At 37.7% G+C, this 13,081-nt stretch overlaps 1 protein-coding gene across 7 annotated transcripts in view; it reads left to right on the top strand.

Moving 5' to 3' along the window:
- Window positions 1–13,081, top strand: part of RASAL2 (RAS protein activator like 2) — a 270,409-nt gene that overhangs the window by 80,378 nt on the left and 176,950 nt on the right. For 3 of the 7 annotated variants that reach the window (XM_045189243.3, XM_024553102.4, XM_024553096.4), the window contains exon 1: window positions 5,381–6,297. The exons of the other annotated variants lie outside the window; for them this stretch is intronic. In XM_045189243.3, the coding sequence (XP_045045178.1) occupies window positions 5,712–6,297 (586 nt within the window). In that variant the 5' untranslated portion in view covers window positions 5,381–5,711. Of the gene's footprint in view, window positions 1–5,380; window positions 6,298–13,081 lie in introns of those variants that run through there. 7 annotated transcript variants of the gene reach the window in all.

The following is a 13,081-nucleotide window of genomic DNA, read 5'->3' as shown; positions in this document are numbered from 1 at the left end:
ATTTCTCAGTTGTACTTCCTACAGTGGTAATCATTCTTAAAAATTTTGTATGTTTTTATAGCACATATAAATATAGGTGAGTTTCTTTTTGTATAGACGTGTACTGTGATATTTTAGTCACTCTCATATTGGTGGACATTAGCATCCTTCTTCCTTGCTTCCTTCCATTAAAAAAATGCTGCAATTCATAAAGTGCAGGAGATCGTAGGGGTTTTAATGGGGCTTTATTTACATGTTATATTATAGTCTTTGCTGTCTGCAAGGAAGCGATTTGGCCAGGACCACTATATGTTTGGTTCTCAGCATACCACCACGCGAACTACTAAATCTCTGTGTGATATGCATGCTCTCACAGAACATTTCAGGCAGATGTTCTCCCGTTGCCCTCAAATCCCAGTACAGTTTTTTATTTTGGGGAACCTCACTGACTCTCGTGGAAGGCATGAGAGCTTCTACTGAAAACCTGTTTACAGCTCGTGCTTCACAGTTTTGTCCACGGCACAGGTGCCACCTGGAAGCTTGTTAGAACTGTGGCTACTCAGGCCCTCCCCGCCGTGTACTAAGTAAAGCACACTCTGCCTCTAATTCAGTCTCCAGGTAGTTACCACCCAGCACAGTGTATGAAGCACTGGTCTGCAAGCAGATTTGTTGCTTTTTCTTCCTTTCTTTCTTTTTTCTGTGGTTGGTCCTCTGGGCCCTCATCATGAGCTTTGGTCCTTTGGTTCTTACTGTTCTGGTAAAGAGAAGAGGAAGAAGAAGAAAAAAGTGAAAAGGTTTGAACTGAGTTTACTGAGGTTAAGAGCCATTTCCCCTTTGCTTTTATTGTGCCTTCTAATGGTAAGTTCTCCTGTTGATTTTTACCTGCTTTTTCACCATACCAGTTACACACAAGAGAAGAGAAAATAGTTATGAATTTTGGGTTTGCTTAAGTGCCATTCATCTGAGAAACACTAGCTGAATGCAGAAAACTGGGCCCAGGAAAACTGTGCCACGTAGGAGGTACTTAAAAGGCCTACGTCCCAGCCAACCACCAGACACCTCACGCTCTGCGTGTATTTCAGCCACACCATCCACTCGTGGGGTCACAGCTGTTCGTGGGATTTCAGGTAGCACTTCACAAAAACAAGGAAGCTGCAAACCTGATGCCACTGCCACAGGTTTTTTTCAACATAGGCCTTTTTAAAGGTAATGTACCATATTTATTTTGGCATTCAGGTAAAACGGTCTACAGTTTTTATTAGCTTCCTGTCTTACGTGTTGTTGAAGTTTCTGAGGATTGCTCTCCAATCCCCCATCTGCCTCATAAGCCCCGTAGTTTTACTGTGCAGTTCTGTGCCGTGTGGTGATTTTGAGGAATGCACGCCACATCATAGCAGACTTGACTTTAACGATAGAATCTCAAGATCGAGAGAATCTCGGAAGGAGTTGGTTCTATCCGTTCTGCCTTGGCCTGGGTAAAGATGCCCTTCCCCCACACCTGCCCAACACCCTGTGTATTCCCCTTCCCAGTGTATGCTGGTCCTGATGGCTGGCAGCTCCAAGAGGGCGGGGACAGTCTGTCCTGCTCTTTCTTGTTCCTCTGGTCCTAATGCAGCAACTGACACATTGTAGATGCTCCGTAATAACCCAAAATGCGGCTGTGAATAGAAGGACTTTCATATTCATTTAGAGAATTCAGATGTTTCTTTTGACTTAGCAACCAGAGTGGTTCTTAACGATGTGTTTTGAATATTACAAATTACGCCGTGGCGGGGGGAGAGGTGGTGGAGGAGGACGTAGAGGGGACAGTGGTGACGGAAGGAGACTTGACTTGCGGTTGTGAGCGCACAATACCGTGTGCAGATGGCATGGTGTGGAATTGAGCACCTGAAACCTGTACAGTTTTTTAAACAGTGTCACCCCAATAAACTCAATAAAAAGGAAAAAAATAAACGCTACCCATTGTTAGTAAGGAAAATTTGAGGTAGGTAGGTGATACTTGAGATGGCAGAAGCATTCCCGTTCTGACACCTCCACAGCCAGTTTTTACAGGTTTCGTAATGGATGCAATAATGTGGTGGAATGGGTGTCAGTGTTTCCCACTTTGTGAAATTACAAACCCTGTGAATACTTTCTTTAAACATTCCTAAGTTCATTGTACAAGGTTGGGCAAAAGTAGGTTATTCCATTGTTTTCATGGAAAATAATATAATAACTAATAGTACAGGAATAACCTGTTCCATGTACTTACAATGGTAAGCCTACTTTGCCCTACTCTGTCTGTAATTGAAGAAAAGTCGAGCGAAGAGTGCCAAGTCATTATTTTAAATTCAGATTAAAGGTAAAACTTAGGGAAATAACTAACGTACTCAATACTCAGCCTTCATGGGGAGAAGAGAAGAATCTGGCCAAACTTTGGCCAGTTATAACAGAGATGAATCTTCTCCTTTATTCCTTTGACTGTACTTCGAGACGGTCACTTCCTCAGTCCGTAGTTCTTTGCTTTCTGATTCCACTTGAGTCTTTTTCTGTGGTGTTTAGTACTTTCCAGTTCCATATTCCCCAAATAAGGAAGTTTATGTTAAGGAGAACTGTGGTAGTTCCTCAGAAGAATCGAGTTGCTAAGTTTAGAAGCCACAATAATTATGTTTAGTGTGTGAAAGTATTTTCTCATATAACATTGAGTCTCTGAACATTAGTGTGGGCTAAAGGGCTCAAGTTGTACCCTCACTGTACAACTTTCCTCAAAATGATAGCCTTGATTTTCCGTTGAGGTATTTTAATAGGTGGTCTTCATTAACTTTTCCATAAAACCCGTGAAAGTAGATATTTTGTTAATTACCCAAAAGATACTCTGACACAGATACCATTTCTGTATTAATAGTAAAAATATCTGTATTATAAGCCCAGAGGAAGTTATGAAATTTAAAAATGTTTACTTGTGTAGTTTTTTTTTTAAAAATTGAGTTCTTTTATTTTGATATAACTATAACCTATGGAGAAATGTTGAGTGCATGAAACTCTTTACCTAGATGCAGCAGTTGTTATACTTTGTCCCATGTGCTGTCATAGTTTACCTACCTTTACACACAGTTTCTTTTTTTTTAAAGATTATATTTATTTGTTTTTAGAGAGCAGGGAGGGGAGGTAGCCACCATACTGTTGTCTCTGTGTATGGGTGTTTGTTTTTTTGTTTATTCATTTTTTGGCTTTTAGTTTTATATCCCACATGAGTGAAATCATGTGGTTCTTAACTTTTTCTGACTTAGTTCGCGTAGCATGATAATCTCAAGTTCCATCTGTGCTGTCACAAATGGCAGTATTTCATCTTTGCTACCGGCTGAGCTGTAGGTGTGCACCAACCACATTCCTATCCAGTCACCTGTCAGGCACTTTGGTCGTTATTCTGTCTTGGTCACTGTGAATAATGTCGCAGTGACCGTAGAGGTGTGTGTATCTTTGCGAATACACGTTCTCAAACTTTTCGGGTGGATACCCAGAAGAGGGGTTGCTGGGTCATATGGTCACACTGTTCTTTAAGTTTTTGAGGAACTTCCATACTGTTTTCCATGGTGCCAGAGGACCTGAACAGACACCTCTCCCAAGAATACATACAGATGGCTAACAGACATGTGAAAAGACGCTCAACTTCAGTAGCCATGACCGAAATGCAAATCAAAACTATGCTGAGATGCCACTCAGCGACTGTCAGAATGGCCGTGATCATCAACACGGGCAGTAGCAAGTGTTGGAAAGGCTGTGGGGAAGGGGCCTCATTCACTGCTGGTGGGAGTGCCAATGGCACAGCCAGTGTGGTTATCTTAAGGTCTTCTGCTGAAGAAAACGTCTGATTTTTATAAATTCACATAATGTTTTTTTTCTACTATGGCTATTGCTTTCTGTGTTCCAAGAAATCTTTGCCTACCCTCAGTTCAAAAATTATTCTCTTGATTCTTTTACAAGCATTATTGTTTTTATATTTTCCATTCAGGTTTATTTTCTATTACAGATTAATTTTTGTGGATGGTTTGATGTGCCGTAATACAGACTAGAGCTTCATGTTATTTTTCTCTTCGTTCAGATCCACATTTCTTTATATATATGTATACATACATATTTTTAAAATTATTTTATTGTTGTTCAATTATAGTTGTCTGCATTTACCTCCACTACTCCCCACCCCAGACAACCCCACCCAGATCTACATTTCTGAGTGTGTGTTTTTTTCAAACAAGAAAAAAAATTATGATTTTAAGTTACTCTAATTTGATGTAATATGCTTTTGGGAAAGCTAAGTACATCAACATTACTATAGAAACTTATAAGTTTAGAGACTATAGAAGAAAATGAAAATGAGTTTCTTTCATAATGGGAATAAGTAGAACATTTAAATATGTTTAAAAGAATAGGCATATTACTAAGTTTACTATTTATGCATTAATAAGAAACTTAGTGTGAGAACCTTTTCACTGTACATACTATGCAAATCAATGGATAGTTTTTTTAGTTTTTCTGATGAAATCATCATTTTTAATTTAACTTGCAAAGTGACTTGATTGCCATGTTATATCTCTTTTATTGGTGGTCTAAAGTGTGTCAGGCTTTCCATTCAAACCCCCTATTTTCAGGAGTTTATAAGCAGACAGCTGAAAAAAAGTTAACCAACCGAAGTCTTGGCATTCACAGTCTTGGTGCAACAGAAGGTACTTACTTTAACAAAATTTTAAATAGTCAGCTCTTTTTTAAAATTGTAAGCAGCACAAAGAGGAATAAAGGAATTTCTTTGGTTATATAAATAGGGAATATTTTTCCAGACAACTTACCCCAATTCAATTTACAAAGCAAACTTTTCCCTTCTAGAAACCATTTAAGTATGTATGGCCCTGGGTTCCAGTTGCCACAAGATCTCGCCTCAAGACTTTTTTTCCTTGCTATCTTTCCGAGTAAATATTCTTTATCCCTCTTCTCTTTTTCTATCCATTTGAGTTTCTTTTAATTCTCCATGATATATTTACAATAAAAATGGCTTTAAATTTTGACCTTCTTTTGTCCCTTTTTCTCCACATTGCAATGCCTGCTCAAGCAAAACAGTGTATGACCCCCTATTGACTGGAAAACAGTATTAACTTTGAGAGAAATAATATGAATAGCAATGATTTTCTTGAAATTAAATCTCTGAAATCCAGACTTTAAACACTGTTCTGAAGAGCTGTCCCTTAAAGGGCAGGCGTGTAGTCAAGTTCTTTTCTTTCTTCCGGAGAGTGCAAATGTGAGTTTGAGTACTTTCACATTCTGTTTTTAACCCACCATCATTTGCATGGTGAGCACTTAACTACCATTGGTCCATAAAGGTGTCTGCGGGTTTTTTGTTGCTTTTATTTCACTTCTTTTTTTTTTTTTTTAAATCATTTCCTGAAAGCCTCGTGCAGAAATGTGACCTGATGAAGGAAGCAAGATAATCTTCTGGAAATCTTTACTTTTGCTCTACTCTGAAGGTAATTTGCCCCAGGCAAGAGATTTTTTGGGTGCTGCTGAAATTTCAGCGATCTGGGAAAATGGGGTAATAGAATAACACGACACCAGCTCTTAAGCAGCAACATGTGTTGTGGTTCAAAGCCACACAAAGAAAACTACTTAAGCAGTTGAATGTTTTGGACTAAACAGACAAGTGTGGTTCGGCTGCAAAGACTGCAGAGTAGAGGGAACTTATAACTTAGAGAAGTTGTTTAAAAATGGAGTCGTGGAAGATGAGCATCTTTAGAAGACAGACATCGCCTTGTCCTCCAAGCTATGAGAGATCTCTATCAGAACCTGCTTATGCTGATTCAGAGACAGGAACAAGCTTAAAGAGTTATCCATGGTGTGGTCCAGTGAAAAGCAAGAGGAAGAAGAATGAGCATGATGTGTTCAATCTAGGAAAGCCATTGGGTGCTTATCGGTGGCAAACACATCCCAGCCTTAGGTGCAAAGGGGACAAAAAGGAAAGTATGCAGAATAATGAAGACTCGGATGAACCACAACAAGAGGTCCTGCCAAAGATGGTTGATAATAATGCTGCTGCTTCTGCTCGTGAGGTCCTTGGAACACCATCGGAGAAGCTGAACCTGGCCAACACCCAGTCATTTCGGGTGCCATTCACCAGATCTATTTCAGAGCCAGAACCTCGCTGCAGAAACAGATTTGTTAGCCCGTGGCCGGCTTCGGTGCACTCTGAGCAGCAGGGGTATTTCACCTGTGGCATTTTCTCTACTCTTTCCAATGGCTTCTCGAGGATGCTGAGTCTAAAAGGAGATTCAACCAATGAGCCAGTAAGAGAAGGTATATTGTGATGAATGAGGGGGAAAAGGGGATACCTGATTTAATCACTATTGGAATTTTAATGGTTTGTGTTTTATAGTAAGGTAAACCATACTTTTTGCTTGATATAAGCCAAATTTATTTAATTAGTACATTTCTTTAAAAGTGATAATCAGTACTTCAGAGACCCTCTTTAAGTGAATAATAATAATAATATATATAAAAATAGTAAAATATGGATTTGGTTAAATTAAGGAATTTTTATGTTATGTTATACTCTAACTCTATTTTGGAGCCTATGTAAAAGTGCTTTTGTTTTGTTTTGGTTTGGTTTTTAACCCTTAAGTTTTCCAAGTTAAATGCACCTTAAAGGGAGAGATAATTGAATAATTTCCTCATGACAAAGTTGGGAATTAAAGAACAGAATTTCTACTATTATCTCATTACATGTTATTAGAAAGAACAATTTACAGCAGAATTGTTTTGGTAGGTTTTAAAAAGTTGAAATTTTGATTGGCTTGTGTCACAAAAATACACAATTTGCAAGTGGAAGTGGAAGTGGAAGTCTTGAATATTTGTTCAGGTGACAAAATTGAAATTTGTGTTTGAATCATTCCAGAAAACAGAGTCATCAAATTTTTAAAAATCTCCTTAGGACTTGTTTGAATTTAAAATGTTTTATGTTGATGGTATTGTTGTTAAAGCCAAAAAGAAAAAAAAAACCCTCTTAAATTTTTATCTGATTGCCTTGGGAATGACTGATATAACTTGATGAGTTGTTTCAATTCTGTGTCAGCACCTCTGTTTGCTTGGTTTTTGTTGTTGAAAACGTTAATACTGAAACTTTGATCCTATCTCCGTCCAGTTGAGATCATTTTTGGACAAGCTGTGACGTTTGGAAAACTTCAGCTTATCTTTACTATGAGATTGGCCACATCAGCAGAATTTTGAACTCTAAAATTAAGAATTTTGTTTTTGGGGTACAATTCAATTTCTTTTAAAATAAAGTGGGAGAATGTCCAAGAGTGGCATGTCAGTGAGGAATGAAGTGATTTTCCAAATGTATGTGTGCCGATAATTCAGTTTTTCCCCTAAACTCTGGCTTCCCTAGATTTTTCTTCACTCAGTGAGTTTTAATGATACTATTAAGTGTTTATGTTTTCTTCTTACTCTTGACTTAAACATAATTATTCAGAGTAAAATCTTTTTTGGTGTGTCTCTATTAACATTCTATTAAAATTTTTGAAAGACTAGATTGTTGCATTTCCTTGGATGCTAAAATATCTGTCTCCTTGTCAGATGGTCATAGGCTGATGTAAAGGAGCATCAGAGGAAATTAAGAATTTAAAATAAATTCTTAGGATCAGTGCCTCTCAACAGTTAACATGTGTGCATTTGATAAAAGAAAGCTGTAGGTTTTTGAAAAATTATTTGTATTTATAAATTAGTTAACTTTTAGTTTTAACAAGTATGCCAAGCTTTTGACTGTGTGGGGGGTGTTTTGAGAATGTGTAACTGCTTTTTACACATTTTGGCCTGCTTAAGGGGATACAGTCTGTATTACAACGTCCTAGTTACTTCCTGATTCTAACCAGAGAAGAACTGTGCAGGGTTTAAGGCGCTAGCTTATTATAAGGGACTTTAAGCACATATTATTCCTGGCAGTCGGGTCAGCAGTTTTTATTAAACAGTTACTACGACACCCCGTCAGTGCTGCCCCAGTGGAGGGTCAAGCTCTTTGGATGGAACTGTACTTTTTAATGTAAAGATTGGAGCTGGGTTTTGTCAAGACATCTCCTTTTCTCTCTGGGAAGCAGCTCCTCCCCAGCAGAGAGTCTGTGTCAGTGGTATTCTCACCTTCTGCAGCTGGAAAGCTTCATTTCTCTTTGCCTGCGCTTGGCCTGGGCGACCTGACTTCTGCTTCCGTCTGTGCCAGTTACCCTTTGTGAAATTTAATCTCTGAGTTGTTCCTTCCATTTTTGTGGACTAGTAATTCCTCACAAGTGATGAACGAAATTTGAAAATGCAGTGTAAATTCTGGTTTACACACCACTTACTCACAAATCCTCTGTGAACGGAAGGGTTCTTAACAGTTGCTATTACAGAGTTGTGGCAGAGTCTGGGAATATTAGAACAGAGATGTCTTTAAGACTACGTTAAGGAAATCAATATATTTATTAATTCAAAACCCACTAGCGTTTGTCACTTTTCTCCTTTGGTATGAATTGCAGGATGCGAGAGGCATTAAATAATGTAGTGTGTGCTTAAAGCATTTAAAACAGTGTTTGGCACAGAGCAGTTAGTTCTGTATCTGTCAGATACTGTTTCTAAGAAAGTGAACTTAATTGAAGTTATTTTTAAAAAATAAAGAAAAAGGATACCCGATTGGTGAGTCTTTCTAATTACTGAGTGTAAATCCATTGTAATATTTTAGTCTTAAATTCTCTGACCTCAAACTTGTTCTGAGCATGTGCATGTTCTGAGCATAAACAAATAATAATTTCTTATAAATGAACACAGTTACCCTCAAGCTTAAAGGAGTGGAATATATACACCATGTCAGGGTCCCTAACCAGTTCAAGGGGGAGAAGCTCCAAGGCTTCAGTACTGTTCTGTGTTCAACTCTCCAGTCATGCAATATGTATTTCTTCATCTGATACAATGTGCAGGCCAAATGATATAATACTAAAAAATTAAATGTTCTTCTAATAGCCAAAAGTAATTCCAGCTGCACTGGGCCCCTGGCTAAGCGTGGAGTCAACATGCTTGCAATAGGGGAAATAAATTGAAACACCCCTCAAGAAAGGAATACCTGGGCAGATTATGGCGTATCAGACCCACAAAGTCCCACATAGTCCACATACCTGCCACTTACTAGCTGTGTGGAACTTAGAAGAAACTGTAAAATTGCATGGGGATCTGGGATGTAAACCCTATCTACCTAATGCGTGTAACACTTAGAAAGTAAAAATTACTGGGAGGCAATTTTATTCCTAAATGATTTTTTTCTTCCTCTGTTAGTATGCATAGGTAGGAATGAAAGCTTAAATAAACAAGAAAGTAAGGTTGAATGCAAACTGTAATCGAAGAAAATATATAAGAAAGGAAATTCAATATACCTTTAGGTTATGGCTTATATTATCTCTTTGTCTACAATGTCACAGTATTAATTTCCTCTTTTCCCAGTGTTCGCTTATGTTTTCAAAGACTCCCTACCTTGGGAATTAGGAGACTTTATTTTTTCTTCTCAATAACTTTAAAAAATATTCTTATTCAGTTTCTAACAACTTTTTCACACCAGATCTTGTTGAAAAGGTCCTTTTCCGTTAACTCAACAATTGTTTATTGAGTCCCTGAGACACTGTTCTTGGTGCTGGGCACATAGCACATTATTTGTTGAAGTGCCGCTTTCTCACTTATTCTAGGGAATCGGTGACCGTGTTAGAAAACGAAGTACTCCCAGTTCGCGAGGTGCACACATAACAAGCAGTGGTGAGGCCCACTTAGTGTAAGAGTGTCCCCAGTGCGTCAGATCTTTTCTGTAATCGCACCTTCTGTTTGCCTTATGCCATCATCAGTGAGGAGAGATGCCCGTGAGTTCAGAGAAATGGATTCTTCCTGCTCTTTCTCTTAAGAGTCTGCGTTTCACATGCATAGCACCTACCCAGCTAGCATTTCGTCACCCATCTGTTGCGTCTAAGCTGTCCTGGAGTTGTTGATCCAACATTTTGTCACTTATGATATTTATGTTGTTTGTTGTTAAGCAATTCTGAAGTTAGTAAATAAGTTTTTAAAAATTTAGGCAATGAACTCTAATTTCTTTAGGCTATTTATATATAATTCTACTATATTTAAAATTATTCAACATATCTGTGTATTTCTTTAATTTTCAATTAATGTATTCTGGGTATATTAATCTGCCATAACAAAATACCGCAGACTAGGTAGCTGAAAAAACAAATTTATTTTCTCACAGTTCTGCAGTCTGGACTTCTAGGATTAAGGGGCAGATGGGGCACTTTCTCCTGGGGCAGGAGATGGGTCTGCTGGTTGTATTCTCACTTGGACTTTCTTCTGTACATAGATAGGGCCGCTAGTGTCTCTTCCTCTTCTTTTGCAGACACCAGTACCGCCGGGTTAGGGCCCCATCTCATTGTGACCTCATATGACCTTGATTACTTCCTTAAACGCCCCGTGTCCAAAGGCAGGCACACGGGGAGCTAGGGTTCCAACACGTGATCTCTAGGGCGCACAGGTCAGTCCACAACACCACCGAACAGAGGTTCCGAGAATTATGAGGTTATTGATGCCATGTATCAGCGTAAAATGTAAAATGTTACATGACATAGCTACGTACATACTCCAACTTTAAAAATGTTATTATGGAGTTGAGTGGCTTTAGAGAAAAATAGACTACATCATTTTAAATTTATGTTTTATTTTTCTCATTGTACATACATGTATATTTTTAGAAGGGTCGTAATCAGTATAAAGTATGTGCTACGTTGTCTTCCTTTGTCTTCACTTAAGACTTTCATACATATTCCCATCTACTGACAGTCTGTGGTACTGAATGTTGAAGTCGGCCTCTGCTGGGCGTGTCAGTTGTTTATCGTTTTTTCCATTGTAAGTTCCATTTATGGAAATCTTTTTACTGTTGGCTTATTTCCTTGGGGCACACCAAGAATAATGCATGTTATTTTGGAATGCGACTATCTTGTAGTTTACTATGTATTGTAAAGTTTTCCATTAGAAAGACATAAGACATTAATGATGCACATAATAATTTAGGAGTATGATTTTCCCTCATGACCGTACGGAACTTGGACTTGAGCATTCTGTTTTGTCCTTGCGTTGTTGTTGCTGCTGCTGCTGCCGCCGCTCTCATCTCATGGGGCGAGGGCAAGGCAGCGAGTGGTCTCTGGATTTGGACAGACGGGCTCAGACTTTAACCTGTGCTGCTGTCCAGTGAAACAGCAGAGAAAGTTCCAGGTGACTTTTCTGAGCCTCCATTTCTCATCAATAAAATGTGAGGCGGTAACGATCTTGTTGGGTTGTGAATAGTGTACAAAACCAGGCGCCTCGTTCATCTTAGGTACTTACTTCATAAAAGCTTTTATAGTTGCTGGCTTAATGCGAGGGCATTTCTGTTATATTTTAATGTTATTGATTAGTGAAGAGGCAGATTTTTTTCTATAAAACCATTTATAAGATAATGTTTGATTATTTTTCAGGTAAAATCTCTTCTGTTTCTTTTGATTATTTATCGAGTGGAATCTGAGTATATGTAGCACTGTTTTATTTATTTTCAGTTATTTTATATTGTGGGTTTTAAGTTTATTTGCATTTATCCCAAATGTTCTTGTTTTCAAATAAAGTCAGAGCAGTTTAATAGAGCTTGTCAAACCTTATAAAGCATGTTTCTAATTTCCCCTAGTTTCTTCATTATTCAGAAAATTTATCTTTACAGTTAGTACAAATATGTTCTTATATTTCATCATTGTTAAAATGTATTTTTGGAAATGCTTAATTATTCTTCCTGGGATAAATTTAGTTGTGTGATATGAGATACAGAACTAAGCAAATTATTTGCAGTATTAATAACAGTTGTACCAACTTGTTCCTTTCTACATGATTTCACCATATGTTTAAAATATCCGGAATGTCTCTGTGTCTGTTTTAAACTGTTCCCTGGAACTTGTCTTATTTCACAGATTTTTCTATTTTTGAAAGTAGTAAGGGTTTTTTCCTGCAGAGTCAAAGAGCCTATAGGTTTTATCACAGACAATAATATAAGGAAGACCATTAAAATAGGTCATAATCCTTAGTTGCCAAATGAAGCATTTTAATTTTAATATGAATTATTTTAAATTTTTAATTTTAATTTCAAGAGCGAAGCAGATAGATAGATGATAGTTACATAACATGATACTGCCAGCCCTTTTGTTGGAATTAGACAGACCCAGGGCTGAATTCTGGCTCTGCTTCTTTTTAGCTATGAAGTAGACATAACCTGTCTGATGCAGACTTCGAGTTGTAAGAATTAAATAAGATGTTATTTGTCAGGTGCTTCACGTAACTGAGAGTAAGAAGTCAATAGTCGTGCCCGGTGGAGGGCAGGAGGCACCTTGCAGAGGCAGTGCACCTGTTCCCGCTTCCGCTTAGCCTCAAATTAACCGTAGGGGGACTATTTCAACCCCAGAGACATTGCACATCAAAGGGCGATGGCGTTTCCAGGAGGGGTCTTGTCGAACTTTTAGCAGCACACTACTGGTAACGCCTATTATCGTTTCAATCTTTAGAGGTAATAGCCAGTGTTACTACAGGAAACGTGATTTTCACTCTAGATTTAAGTAACTTTTTCTCACATTTAAGAAAATGTATGTTTATTATTTTAGAGTATCAGAGTTGAATTTTGGGTTGTATCAAGTACCTTACTGGCATTTATAAATATGTATACATATGTATTTATCACTTTTCCCTGTTACCTTACTAGTATTGAATGTTACTTACTTTGAGAGCCTATGTATAGTACGTAATTATTGTAAGGTATTTTTTCCTGAGATGTGCCAGCATGTTTTGTTAGAATTGTTTTTGTAAGTCATCTCTATGATCCTGCCTCTGAGATTACACAGTAATTTTTAGAATCCTATTATTGAATGACTTTTTAGACCAAACCTATATATATTACTTTTAAGCCCATTAAATAAAATGTAATCCTCTTCTGGATTTTAGAATAATATAAATAACTATTTGAAAATTATATTTAGTAAATTTATTCAAGGTACCTTTATTATTCAGTGAT

Source organism: Desmodus rotundus, chromosome 12 (assembly GCF_022682495.2).
Source record: "Desmodus rotundus isolate HL8 chromosome 12, HLdesRot8A.1, whole genome shotgun sequence".
NCBI classification, from domain to species: Eukaryota; Metazoa; Chordata; class Mammalia; order Chiroptera; family Phyllostomidae; genus Desmodus; species Desmodus rotundus.
This window is presented reverse-complemented; position numbering and strand designations above follow the sequence as displayed.